The 13,906-nt window shown below is 36.1% G+C and overlaps 2 protein-coding genes across 6 annotated transcripts; both read right to left on the bottom strand.

The window, feature by feature from the left end:
• LOC18588970 (3-ketoacyl-CoA synthase 11) lies at nucleotides 311–2,838 on the bottom strand. The gene is made up of 2 exons (XM_007013739.2): nucleotides 2,607–2,838; nucleotides 311–2,421 (listed from the first exon to the last, which is right to left on the bottom strand). The coding sequence occupies exon 2, from the start codon at nucleotides 2,106–2,108 to the stop codon at nucleotides 597–599; it is 1,512 nt and encodes a 503-aa protein (XP_007013801.2). The 5' UTR covers nucleotides 2,109–2,421; nucleotides 2,607–2,838; the 3' UTR covers nucleotides 311–596.
• LOC18588969 (carbon catabolite repressor protein 4 homolog 6) lies at nucleotides 3,018–12,151 on the bottom strand. Of its 5 annotated transcripts, XR_001929529.1 has the most exons (16): nucleotides 12,001–12,151; nucleotides 11,531–11,909; nucleotides 11,016–11,179; nucleotides 10,214–10,279; nucleotides 9,994–10,046; nucleotides 9,176–9,257; nucleotides 8,980–9,026; nucleotides 8,425–8,500; nucleotides 7,336–7,428; nucleotides 7,173–7,205; nucleotides 7,004–7,092; nucleotides 5,790–6,927; nucleotides 5,590–5,675; nucleotides 4,991–5,075; nucleotides 3,369–3,852; nucleotides 3,018–3,262 (listed from the first exon to the last, which is right to left on the bottom strand). XR_001929529.1 is itself a non-coding variant. In XM_018127793.1 (15 exons), exons 1-15 carry the CDS (start codon nucleotides 12,088–12,090, stop codon nucleotides 3,724–3,726), a joined length of 2,610 nt encoding a protein of 869 aa, XP_017983282.1. In that variant the 5' UTR covers nucleotides 12,091–12,151; the 3' UTR covers nucleotides 3,312–3,723. The 5 variants fall into 5 exon arrangements, 4 of the variants coding, with proteins under 4 accessions (XP_017983282.1, XP_017983283.1, XP_017983284.1 ...); XM_018127793.1 differs by lacking the exon at nucleotides 3,018–3,262 and having other exon boundaries at nucleotides 3,312–3,852; XM_018127794.1 differs by lacking the exon at nucleotides 3,018–3,262 and having other exon boundaries at nucleotides 5,790–6,909.

Here is a 13,906-nt window from a genome sequence, read left to right as displayed (position 1 = left end):
CATCCCTCACATTCACAAGGCTCTTATCAAACAAGTGCCGTAAGGATTAATAACTAGGTCTTTCTTGATCTTGAACTCAAAAGTCTTGGAAAGATTGATTTCTGTGTATGTTTGCTGATTTGTGATGATTTTTATCAGTATTTACAGGATGGATGGGTTGATTTCTCTGTTTGGTTGGCCTAATATTTGCACTGTTATGAGAATCAATTAACCGTCCAGTAGAAATGCCAACTCTGTTTTATCAATTCACATTGGAACTGGTTATTTTTCCACACAATGAAAAGTTAGCCGAATTAATCAGCAATGAACATGATCAAATCTCAAACATGAGAAAATCATGAATAGATAGAGAAAACATTAGTCCAAGCCATCACAACAACCCATGCATACTGGAAGCATAAGCAGATCGACTAAAAGACCTAACTGCAGCCATCTTTTCAACAAATAAACAAGAAAGACTAAATGCAAATCCTAGTCGATCACCAACTAGTCCCTACAGAAAGAAATTGCAGTAAAACAACAGAGACAAGTGGTGTTTATCACCTGGAGAGCAATCACTAATCTAATGCTGGAAAAGCAAAGTGGTTAAATGGATTCTAGATTGCTGAAACCTTTGGAACATCCACTGGGAATTGGTGAATCTCATCCATCCATGGGCTTCTCTCCTTAGCTGGATTTATGGTCCGCAGAGCCTTCCAAACAGCACTGTTGCACTTAAACCCTGAACCGAATGCTATTTGCCATGTTCTGTCTCCCTTCTTAATCCTCCCTTTGGCCTCTGTATAAGCCAATTCATACCAAAGAGAGCTGCTTGAAGTGTTACCAAATCGATACAGTGTCATTCTTGAAGGTTCCATATGCCAATCTGAGAGTTGCAAGTTCTTCTCCAACTCGTCCAGTACAGCTCTTCCACCAGCATGAATGCAGAAATGCTCGAAAGCCAATTTGAAATCTGGGATGTAAGGCTTCACCTTCATCTTGAAAAGTTTCCTGGCAACCAAAGTGGCAAAGAAGAGTAACTGCTCAGACATTGGTAAAACAAGAGGGCCAAGGGTTGTGATATTAGTCTTCAGAGCATCCCCAGCAACCGCCATCAGATCCTTTGACAAAGAAACTCCAATCCTTCCGGTAGAATCCTCTTTCTGAGTAACACAAGTGAAGCATTTATCATCTGCACCTTTGTGAGTTCGAACAGTATGGACCAATCTATACTTGGACCGCCTACCATCAGACCTTTTATTGGAAAGTAAAATTGCGGCCCCTCCCATCCGGAACAAGCAATTGGAAACAAGCATGGACCTTTCATTCCCAAAATACCAATTCAAAGTAATGTTTTCCATGGTAATGACCAAAGCATAGGAATTTGCATGTGCTTGAAGAAGATCTTTGGCAAGATCAATGGATATCAAACCAGCACTACAGCCCATCCCACCTAGATTATAACTAATAATATTCCCTCTAAGCTTGTAATGATTAATTACCATTGCAGATAAAGATGGTGTTGGATTAAACAAGCTACAATTGACAATTAAAATTCCAACATCTTTAGGTTTCAAAGATGTTTTCTCAAAAAGCTGATCAAGTGCACCAAACATCACAGCTTCTGCTTCTTTCCTTGCCTCTGCCATGCACGGATTAGGAGGAACTCTTATAACAGCTTCGGGGAGGTAAGTGGACTCCCCAAGACCAGACCTCTCAAGAATTTTCCTTTGAAACTCAAGGTTTTCCTCTGTGAAAGTACCAGTCATAACAGACCTTTCCATGAAGATCTGCCCGGTGCATTTCCTAGCATCATCTGGCTTGTAACATGAAAAATCAACAAGGTAAACAGGACGAGGACGAGTAAGAAAATAAAATAAGAAAACGAGAAGGGTGGAACATAGGATCACAGACATTAGATTAAAACGAAGATGGTCCCAAAGCTCATGGAGATCTTGAAGCGAGAAAGTGGAGAGTTGTGCAGCAATGACCACAACAAGAGGGGTTAAAAATATGTACATTCCATGAGTCATCAGGTAATGGTAGCCAAGTTTAACGTATTTCAGTTTCACAGATTGCTTGAAATCAGGAAGCTTGTTAGAAGGTAATTTTGGATTAGATTCAGACATTTTTTTTTTCTTTTTTGGTGGGGATTTGTCAGATGGGTTGTTTTGGTAAAACAAATGAACAAAAGTTTATAGATAAGAAATATAGATGAAACAGTAGCGAAGAGGAGGGTGCATTTTGAAGGAATTTCTGATGATGAAGTAGAAATCAAACAAAAGACAAGGTAGTTGAGCTTGGGTAAAGCTTTCCTGGGATTTTGAACAGCAAAGGAATTATAATGGAATTGGAACTGGTTTACTTAAAATTTCAGACTGTCAAGAAAGGTCCTTCGAGGTACAGACTAAGCTAATGCAGCTCTTATCAGCATTGGAATCCCTGCAAAAATGAAAGAGATAAGACCCTTCATCAGAAAGAAACTAAAAGAAAACTTCAGCAGCTATGCATATAAAAAATTGCTGATTTTTGGAATCTAGAAGAGATCCAAAAGTGAAAAAAAAAAAAACCAAAACGGAAGAGAGACGAGAGGAAATATGGGAGGAGACCCAGAAGAAAAAACTGACCTTAGAGTGTAGAGAGTTGGAGAAAGAGAATGAAAGAGCGGAGGAAGTATTTGACAGTGTCTTCTGTAAAGGAGCTGCTTGCAACTCCTAAACTGCACTGATACGGCGGTCAAATGGGAATTTAATGTAAATAAATAGGCAACAGGTCTATTAAAGCTTTGCTTGTCCAGTTTGAATTGGAAACTTGGCTGTTTTTTTGTTCTACGTCAGAAACTTGTGGTCTCCTTAAGCTCTTGTTCAGCAAGCAGTCGCTAAAAATCTCTCTTGCGACGGGTTTATTCACCTCATTTTTAAAACGCACATATTACGTTAAGAGCACATGCAATGCATGTGCAACCTTTGTAATTTATATTTATTTGGAATTACCATATGAAAATGTGTTGTCTCTGTCTTCCTTTACCCAAAGGACATGACAAATGCATGGGGTGAATTTTTGCTTCCGAAAAAACATTTAGCAGAAAACCGTTGAAGCACTCAAAGTTTGAAAACATCAAGGCACGATTGTACTTTGCGGTCGACCACTACCAAAAGGCGAACAGCTTGACACCCAAAATCTTCCTCTTTTGTCCCTTTACAAGCGTTGGACAAAAACACCGCTACATCTGAATGTATTACGTGCTGTTCGATTCTTCATCGTCGTCCATCCTCCTTTCAGTCTGCCGAGAAAACCAAATAATTCAAAGCAAGACGTGAGAAAAGAAAATCAGTTGCTTTAATAAGTTGGTACCCTTTTAATGATTTATACTCAATGTTACACATTACCATAAAAGAAGAAAAATAAACCAAGGGTTTAGATGGAGCATGCCGGTATGTATAATCTTGGGGGAAGAAGAGAAGAGAAGGGGGAGCGAAAGATAGAATGGAAAAAAGAGGAAGCTGTCCGTCCCTCAAAACGAGCTGTTTGGGGTTGTGCGTGTGAATGGCAGAATCGGTCCTCTGGTCTTTTCCAGGTAAAAGAGAGAAATAACTGAGGTCGATGCTTCAATATCAGTGAGTCACGTGCAAACCAACCAAACCAGTCTGGCTTTTTTACTGCTAAACTGTCAGAACGAGAGCCTTTCAAGTCCCCAGCCAAGCTAAATCCATATGCAGCACGTTTCGTACAGATAACAGATTATCACAAGTGGATGAAACAGAAACCATCCGCACTGGGCTCTGCCCTGCCTTGCCTTGAAACCCAAAAATGTAGTCCAACTAGTGAAATCCAGTTCCGTAATGATGCCGCAGAGAAGCAACATGGACAACCCTGGAGACTCAATTGCAACAGCAGAGCCTGGTCATTACCCAGATCCACAGGCAAAGACATGCATGTTGAGATCAACATGAGCGAAAAGAAATGAAGATTTATCTTGCCAAACATGCCAGTTTTCATAATTTTTTATATCAAATCAAATAAATTTAAATTTTGCCTAATCCTATTCATGTTATGATCTTATATTTTAAATATAAAATTATTCAAGTTACATGCAGTTGATCCGCAGTGCATATATATTTGACACATTTAATTAATTGTATTAATATATTAACTAAACATTTTTCAATATATTTAACCCACTTAAACTCCAAGTCTTTTCTTTTAAATTATTAATATTTAAACGACATATAGTAACATATTACTCGAATTTTAAATACACAAATGGCAACCGCTAATACAAATTGGCTAACAGTAACACCAACTGCGGGCTCCACTTGTGAGCTGCTGAAACTGATTCAAGTGTTCTAGCAAGATCTACGGGCATATGTTTCTTAAACTTTGCTGTTGCGTCCAAGAATGCGCAGGATCAGGGTCACATATTTTACAAGGTTTTGAGGAAAAATAAATAAATGCCAGCCGTTAGTGGCTAAAAGTATACCGAGTTACGTTATAGATCACAGGAATACTATGATGCAAAATACTACAAATCTGGTAACAGTTTTTCTTATTTAAAATTTGAGGATTGATGAATTAATATATCCAACTATAATAAATAAACAAAATTCAAATATATACAGCAATAACACAGGAGATAAAACTTGAGGCAAAACTGAATGTTACAAACCGCAAATACAAACATCTTTCCAACCACTTTACTTTTTGGGTCCTAATTGATAGTCTTTTGTGAATGCCAATTCTGAAGCCAGTGCAAAATGATCACTACCCCATTTCTGAAAAGATGGGGAGAATTTTAGTATACGTAATTTACACATTTCTTGTATTAAATCAGAAATGTTCAATCAAATTTGAATCTAAAAATCTTATATTTTCTTTTATTCCTATTAAAAGTCATTATCAATTCTTATTTATATTAATACTCTTACGATTTCCCAAAAGCACTGCATAATTTATTGTTACCAAAGAAGTTGAGAAATAGAGCTTCTATTCAAACTAGGTTTTGCTATCATACCTTTGTTGGGAATCCTGGTGTCCATTGCATAGCATGTTTCGGAATTGGAGCAAGCACCCTAGCTGTCTGGAGACCTTCAGAACGCCTGAAAGTCAGAGCAGTGTAAAAGATTTAATTAATTCTAACCCTCACATAAGCACAATTCTATAACCAAATTTTTTTCTAAATAAAAGTCAAAGCTAGTGGCTTATTTTAATTGACTAGATTAAACCATGAGAAATGTAAGATAAGGGCTCATTTGAAAAGCTCCATTAAGAAATGATCCCATATTAATGTGGTACAATGAAAAAAAAAGTATGTATAGCTTGGACAACATATCTTTTCATACCATCCCACAATGAAGGAAGATAAAGTAGGAAGAGGTCAAGTTCTAAGGTTTGATCTCAGCTCCTGATTGAACTTTGTATGGTACCAAAAAGAAAAAGAGAAGGGGTGGTTAAAATATCATTCAGACACTATATCCAAGTCCATGTCAGATGTGTCCATAGTTTTACATGGAAAAACATTAGTAATGCTGCAACTTCATTTGAATATGCCTTATTTGTGATGACTCTCAAGTACATTCAAATCTAATAAGCGGGACAACTATAACTACTTACCATATGTAATCAACGGTGCCAAAGAAACGCCTGTTGTAGCTGGTTACAAGAGGCTCCCCATCCAAGTCTCTTGTCCCTGAAAAATCCTGTAAAGGCGTGGAAAAAAAAAATTCCAAATTTGAATTCATTTATAGTAATTATGCTTGCCACATATCTAATCACTGAAAAGACTGAGAAAGTAAAGCTCCGCAATGATGTACCTTGACTTCTGTATATGTGCTTTTAAGCTGCAGAGGGTGTTCTAGAAAATTGCAGTCCTCACTGCCAGTTGCAGTGGCTATTTCCATTGGGCTCCACACTGATGGATCATAAGTAGCCTGCTCAACCTCAGAGCCTTCAGAATCCAAGGAAGGTGATAAATCATCCAGCATTTCATCACTTGGTAATAGAAACTGGGAGTTTTGGGAACTGAAAAATTCCTTGGAGGAATGATCCAAATCTGATGATACTGATAGACCAGAGTTTGTTGGATTGACATCTTCATTACCATACAATGCAGCTACAAATGCATTATTGTCTTCAACAATGGTTCCACCTTCTACCATAGCTTTACTAAGCTCTTCAAGAGACAAATTATCCATTTTTTCTTCTACTTCAATATCAATGCCAGCAGATAGACCTGAGAAGTCGACTTGATAAGGAATTGAAGGACTAACACTGTCGTCATTAGCAATTGACTGGGATGACCGACTGCCTGAGATCCCAAGATGGGAAACTACAACTGAATCAGGAGAGTGAGTCTGGCATAATGACCCAGTTGACTTGGAGGTATTCAAAAACTCAGGGTCAGTTCTGACCCTGTTAGAATGATCATCCATCACAATGCATGTGTCTTCATTAGAATGGATGGTGATATCTATTCCTGTATGCTCCATCTCAGTCACATCGGAGCATACATTTTCAATACAGGAAGAATTAGCAAGAGAAAATCTTTGCTTATCATCATCCATCTCATCTATAGGAAATTTGACTTCATTATGACAACAGCTTGAACTTTTTTTTGAGTTATCAATTGGAATGAAGAATGTTGATCCAGTTTCAGCTTTTGCAACATCAATCACATTCTGGTGAGTTCTTGTGGTCACTTCACCATATTGTGCACTGCCATTGCCATCCGTCAGCAAATTGTTGCAAGACATATCTGAGAAATCCTGCATTGTCTCACTGAAACGAGGCAAGTTGTTTATAGGAGCATCTTTGATATTTCTGTCTAGATTATTTTGTTTCTGTGTGTCAGAGTGAGAATCATTCTTATCCACACCAACTTCCTTGATATCTACTGTCGAAGGAACTTGTACTGAATTATCACAAGACTGAACCCTGTAATATTTTTGCAAGCTTTTCATCTTCAACAATCAGGAGTGCACTGAAAAGTCATTTGAGTGTCATAGACAGAAACTTGTACAAACATTACCCGGAATTAGGATTATATGGCATTGGTGGAGGAATTTCGGCAGAAGCTTGTCCTGATACCTTATCTCTATCTACTCCTGACAAATCCAACTGCCTCAAATGATATAATCACAATCTTACTTGACCATCCATCGTCGAAACAAAGAGAGAAAAAGTTAAAATGCATTTACCTTTTGCTCTGATATAAAGTTGTACAATGGACTCTGTTACAAAAATAAGATCTGATGTTGTAACTTATCAAAGTTGAAGATGTTGTAAAAGACAAATACAAAACAGGCATAAACCATGTGGATAATGCTTAACTAAAGCTTAAGGTGTAAACGAAGTGAATACCTTGGGAGTGCAATTAAAATCCCCACAAAGAACTACGGGAGCATCATCCCAACTCTTTGAAACAGAATGAGCTCCTTCTAGGAGCCTCCTAACCTGTTTGAGGAAAACTTAGGTGCAGAGGTTAGAATAACTACTACCATTATAAACTGGTGCTCAGACTTAGGTAGAAATGTAGGATGTGGGTATGTTCACATTTTCCTGAAATTTTACTTGTATTAGAGCATCATACCCTCATAGGTCATACCCATGTCCACTTTGATGCGTCAGATATGAGTTTGATACATGTGCTTTAGGAAAATAAAGGCTCAAAGCAGAATAGCATGCAGACATAAAAATTAATTGAGGGCCAAATTAGTGAATAGAAAGAAGAAACGGCATCTGTGTGCAGGGGGAGGTTGGCAAGGGAAGAAAAATACAAGGATAAATCTTTGCATGTATGTGGGTGTGTCAAGGTAAACAAGCAATGCCAAAGAGTTCTTAAAATTTAGGTACCTCTAGGTTAACTGAATAATGTCTGATTACTAAACCAGTTCAGGATCAATTTTTCCAAAAATTTTATAAACATGCCAGACTAAGCACAGCTGATCACGCAAACCAGCAAAGCAGAGAGAGAGAGAGAGAGAGACTGCTGGGAAGTTAAAATATGAAGTAATGAAATCTACAGCAGGTAAGGAAACATAAGATGGGTCCAAAACCATTTCAATTTGCATCAGATTTAGGGCTTTTGCATGAATTGGCAAAGGTATCTAAAATATAAAGTGTCGAGAAGCAAGATGAGGTTCAGCAAAAGCAACATAAGTTATATGCACACAAGGCAGAACTACTCATCAAATCTGAACTCACACAGAAAGAAAGAATTTGACATGGCAATACAACTCCTCGAGGCAGATTAACCTCAGGTTTTATAAGGTGCACTGTGATGAATTGTGAAAGTCCAGCAAATGAGCAGCAAGACTGATCCTTAGGTGAAGCTGGTGCAATCAGGAATCATGGCCTCCACAGAGGAGGTGACAAGGAAAAACCTCTAGAGCATGCAACGAACTGTTACATCCATCCACTGAGTAACTAAATGTCCAGAAAAGTAAATACCTGGCCAAGCTTAATTTCTCCTCTTCTTGGGTTATATAGCACATGAATGTTACACACGACAACTTTATTAGCTGAGCTGCAAATAAATGCTAATCATTTAACTAGGAATTGAAATGACCAAAAAGTTCAATGTGAATTTCTAATAGAATACTCAATGCAAGCAAGGACCAAATGCATATTGTAATGAGAAAGCACAAGTACCAAATGGAAGAAAAATGATGTCCTGACAGCAACTGAATTTTAACTCTTTGTTTCAGTGCATAATATCTTTTTTTCTAGTGCATATGATCTTGAACTACACAATAGGAAGTAGCATGTCCCTTCCCAAGATTCAAACCCAAGAACTCCAAGCTGGAATCTCAAATTCTTAACCACTGGGGTGTACCCTTTGGGACTCAGTACGTAATATCTTTGAAAATAAATACTTCTTTCAAAATATACCTTCACAAGAAAACTTGATCTCAAGTATAAATAAAAAACAATTACAGATTGTTTTAAATTCATTTTGAGAGAAAAGCATTAAACAAGTTTAAAGCATAAAATTTCTCTTGTTACCTTTTTAGTGGAGCTGATGTATTTTCAGGGGTATGTTGGCTCAACAACTGTATAGAAAAGTGTAAATAAATAGAAGTCAAGGCATGGTATATAACCATGTCAAGAAAAACAAAGAAAGTTGGGATGAAATACAATCAAGAAAACCCTATTAGATTGGCAATTCCACTCGAGATTGAAATAGAAAGGTGTAGTCTACCTCAAGAACACATATCTGAGCAACATTATCCCGAAGTCCATGCTTGTTGAACTCTATATATTCTTCATGAAGTAACTTGAACCTAATATGAAGATTATAAAATGAATTGATATACTTCAGTGCCAAATGAAATTTTTGATGAGGGGTCATGTTGATAGCATCAACAGGGAGTCAATAAATACTCCAACAAAAAAAAAATCAAAATCTTGAAACTGGTAAAAGCCCGAGAAATCCCAGGCAGCTTAACACCAATCAAGCGATTAAACCCTTGACTTGTAACTTGGGTACATAGCAAGTGATCATGCATGCAATCGAATACAACTATCAAAGTACATTGATATCCTTCCTTTAAAATGTAAAATTGAAAGGAATGTTGACTGTATAAATAAATGGAAATGTTGATGTAGTTTCCAATACCCAATTATTAAGGGACTTTTGCAGCAATAAACATCTTTGAAGTAGCTTTCCTAATGTGGCCACTTGTTTTTACAATAATGATGGACAAATTTAGAAATATGGTTCAGAATGTGCTCTCAACGAGCATCGATGACCATTACTAGGGAAAAGAATACCTAATAGACAGTGCCCTAACCAGGAAATCAAGCAACTAAAAGGCACATAGAAGTAGCAAGTAATTGTAGCATGGAGCTTAAAAATAAAAAAATGCATAACTGCTGAATGATAAGGTGGACAGTTAACCTCCTGCTTAAGATGATAATTGAGAGAATTGATAAGACTCATGCAGCAAATAAAACAAAGTAGCAATTCACCACATATTGATGACTATTATAGAATGATAAAAGGTGAAGTACAATTACCTTGATGTTCGCCAAAAAATTGCACAACCATCCATAGCATTGCCAGTTCGCATCTGTAAAATGACCAAATAAGTCAGAATTCAGTTCTCCAGGGCAAAGTTGTTTGCATGCTCTTCAAGTAAAAGCATAAAATGTCATTCATATAATATAGCTTTTCAAAATCTGAAATGAATCTGAGGCAAATACTAATAATGGAAACAGCTTCAGACACACAACAAACCTTCCAAATGCCACTATATCCCCTGTACTTCATCTGCTCCTCCAGGTCATGAAATTTATCAACCTCCTGAAATCATAGTAAAAGGAAACATACTATTTCAAAATTTGAAGACAACACATCCACCCACCAAAACACAGACACACACAGTCTCACCTATATATAAATTATCACTCAAGCGGAAACTGTGAATATCATCACCTCAGGAAGAGCCCAATTTGAATGTGTTTATATCATATCAAAGAGGCAAGGAGAACAATAGCCTAATGCCTTGTGACGACAATGCGATTCATTTTAAGATGAATAAGGAAAAATTGATCTAATCTCCTGACAGTCCCAGGAAACACAAATTTTTAATGTGGTGGTCACAAGTTCAAAACTTAGGAATGAAGGGGGTTGGATTTATGGTAGGGAAGACAGCTACCTCCCATTGTGTGGCTCAAGACACACTGAGCCTCAGAGCCTCCATACGTATACAACCATCTCCACCAAAGTAGCATGAAAATAAACAAAGCAAAAACGTCCTAGCATGATTACTTTTGCTGAAAAAACTAATAGCAATAGCCCACAATTGAGTCACTAATGACAAACCTAAAGTAAATTGAACTATTGAAGCAGTAATATAACTTTGACTGAGATGCTACCAACTGAAAGTATTAACTTTACATTATAGGTAGAGAAAGCTTCTATCTATCGTATATTTTCAAGAAAAAGGTAGAATGAAATTACACAGCTTCTATATTTCATTTGCAAATCTTTAAACTTCATTAAAGTTTTCAAATGTAACAGAAAGCGAATGGATAACCTGGAAACACATAATGTCTGCTGACCATAGTCCAAGCTCGAACATTAAGTTCCTCTTTCTCCACTCCCAATTCATCATATGGAGAGGTATATGAAAGTAAAGATTCCGATGAGTACTAGCAAGGTAATCCGCCAATATATTATAGGAAAGGACAATAAACCTCTCTGCAAATGATATATACATATCAACAAACTTCATTAAAGTTAAACCAATTAAATGGACTACCTCTCAATTTGGTTTTTACTTTTACCACTTACTTTCTGCTATATGCATTTTGGCTTCCTCAAGATTTTGCTAAAAGGAAAAAAGAAAATCAAAGAAGAAAAAAAACGACCCCTGTTTAAAAATGAGCAAGTGGCTTAATTGTTTTATATATAAGTAAAATAGCGAATTTTGCTTTTCAAAAGTTAAATTTCTAATTTTTAATTTTTAAATAACATTGCAATTCTTTTCCTTTTCTTTTTGCAGTAAGTAACAAAAGCTATACGGAAATTAAAGTCAGAGATGTCAATTACCAGAATGCGAAGGCGGTGGAGTTTTTGCGTACTCCCATTCCCGGTAATCCCAGGGCTTGGAATTGCGTGGCCGGAAGGGCCGAGCAGCTTGATTTTGATCAAACGATTGGCGTGGCCGTTGATAACGGTTGTATGGATGAGACGGAGGCGGTTGACGAAACTGCTGCTGGTTTTGGTCGTAAGGAGACTGAGGCCTAGGGCGGTAACCGAATTGCTGAGGCTGAAAAGAGTTTTGATTCGAGAAATTTCCTCGACGGAAGCCGAGGTTCGCTTCTCGAACAGAGTTTAAGTGCGAGTCTCCTGTGACTAGCTGGCCTCTTCCGCCGCTGTTGGATCGGTCCGAGAAGCCTCTGCACCACTGATTGCGGCGGCCTCGATACTGTTAAAGTTAGAGAACTGAAAGTTAGTGCATATAATTTGAGACTTAATATGCAGAACAATGTAATTTGTGAAGGCGATGGAAGAGGTACAGGACGGCGGGAGGAGGACATGACGGCGGGGTCGGCGATAGCGCTCGCGGCAAGGATATTTGGACGGAGAGAAAAAGAAGGACGCCACATCGAGCGAGAGAGCTCCAGTGAAGTGGAAGAGGAACAGGGGCTAAGGCTTTTGTAAGAACGGCGAAAAGAAAAATTAAATTTTGATCAAAATATTTGAGAAGTCCCTTTAAGGATATTTTCTTTAATTTAATTTTTTTACTTAAAATTATAATTTTTTAATTTTAAAAATTATTTTTATTTATTTTTTAATATTTTTTATCTAAATTAACTATTAATATGCTAACATCATCATTGATGATATGATATATAAAAGTGATTTTGGATGCTGATGTGGTACTATAATATCATTATGTCAAGATGATATAACATTGCCATACCACACTTTAAGATTGAGTCGATGATGTCGTAATGCCACATTACCATCATGATGAAATGGTATTATCATGTCACTTTATGGATATGAATTGCCACGTGATACTTAAAAGAGGTTGTCACATGACACACCAAAAGATTATCATGTGACACTCTTATATGCTGACACATGCTAATTTATTTTTCAAAAAAGATTCGTCAATATTTGAACTCAAAATCTCTAATAAATAAACAAACGTTTTTACTATCACACCTAAACTCTTATATTTAATAATATCTTACTTAAATTTTTTTTTTTCTTCTTTCTCTTTCTTTCTTACTTTTTTCTTTCTTTTTATAAAACTAAATTGTTTTGAAACCTTTTTTTTTTCCTATAAAATTACGTCATTTAAGAAGAAGGTTCCAAAGAGTTTTCATGATTATGGTTTTTGAAAGTATAAAAAGCCTCCAAAATTACGCAACTTTATGGAATAAAAAAAAGAATGAAAGAAGAAAAAAAATTCAAGTAAAATATTATTAAAAGTAACAATTTATGTGTGATGGTAAAGACTACTTTATTTGCTAGAAGTCTTGAATTCAAATCTTAACTAGTTATTTTTTTTAAGAATAAATTGCCACGTGGTAGCCTCTTGATGTGCCGCGTGGTAATCCATATCCATATGGTGATGTGACACTGCCACTTCAATGCTTAAAACTCCCTTTTTAGGCCACGTTAGCGACGATGTCAGCACCGTAAAGGTCAATATGGACGAAAAACGTTAAAATGACTAAATTGAAACAATTCTCAAAATTAAGAGACTAAAATGTTACGATTTTGACCAGAAAGATTAAACTGAAGAAAATACCTCAGTATAAGGACTTTCTAAGTATTTTGATCATTAAATTTTTGTTATAAAAATATATCTTAAAATAACAAATAACGTTAACTAGAAAGAACAATTAAACAAAACAAAGAAAATATTTAAAGGGAGAAAAGAGATTTTATTAAAGGGTCCATTTATAGGAAAATAATCCTCTTATCTTGATTGAATTTACAAGATAAAGATAACACTTATAGATTACATAAATTAAATCTTAATCCAACCTAATTTATATTAAATCTAGATATATATATATATATATATAAATAGATATTTACAAAAATATTTATAACAGTCCCCCTTGAATATCCATTATATTAAGAATTTGCATCGTTAAAACTTTATAAAGAAAAAATCTCATAGGAAAAAAATCCTAGAGAAGAAAAATAGTATATAATTTTTTTCAAAAATACATTTTTGAAATCCTATCTCATCAAAAACCTTATCAAGAAAAACTCAGTGGGAAAAACCTTAATAAAGAAAAAGAGTACAGTGTGTATTTTACTTCCTTTATAACTACATTATTTAAGATCTTTAAAATGGCGCATTCCTATTTTTTGTACCAACTTTTTGAATGTTGCAGTAGGAAGGGCTTTAGTAAACAAATCTGTTAGATTGTCACTTGAACGAATGTATTGAATACT

The sequence above is a fragment of the Theobroma cacao genome, chromosome 9 (assembly GCF_000208745.1).
Source record: "Theobroma cacao cultivar B97-61/B2 chromosome 9, Criollo_cocoa_genome_V2, whole genome shotgun sequence".
In the NCBI taxonomy this organism is placed as follows: Eukaryota; Viridiplantae; Streptophyta; class Magnoliopsida; order Malvales; family Malvaceae; genus Theobroma; species Theobroma cacao.
Note: the sequence above shows the minus strand (reverse complement) of the source record. Positions and strands in the feature narration are given on the sequence as shown.

Excerpts from the sequence above, each read along its gene's own strand:
- LOC18588970 (XM_007013739.2), bottom strand. The coding sequence starts at position 2,108 with ATGTCTGAATCTAATCCAAAATTACCTTCTAACAAGCTTCCTGATTTC.
- LOC18588969 (XM_018127793.1), bottom strand. The coding sequence starts at position 12,090 with ATGTGGCGTCCTTCTTTTTCTCTCCGTCCAAATATCCTTGCCGCGAGC. Across the intron at positions 11,910-12,000 it reads TGTCCTCCTCCCGCCGTCCT|TATCGAGGCCGCCGCAATCA; the intron begins GTACCTCTTCCA and ends TAACTTTAACAG. Across the intron at positions 11,180-11,530 it reads TCCACCGCCTTCGCATTCTG|AGAGGTTTATTGTCCTTTCC; the intron begins GTAATTGACATC and ends TATCATTTGCAG.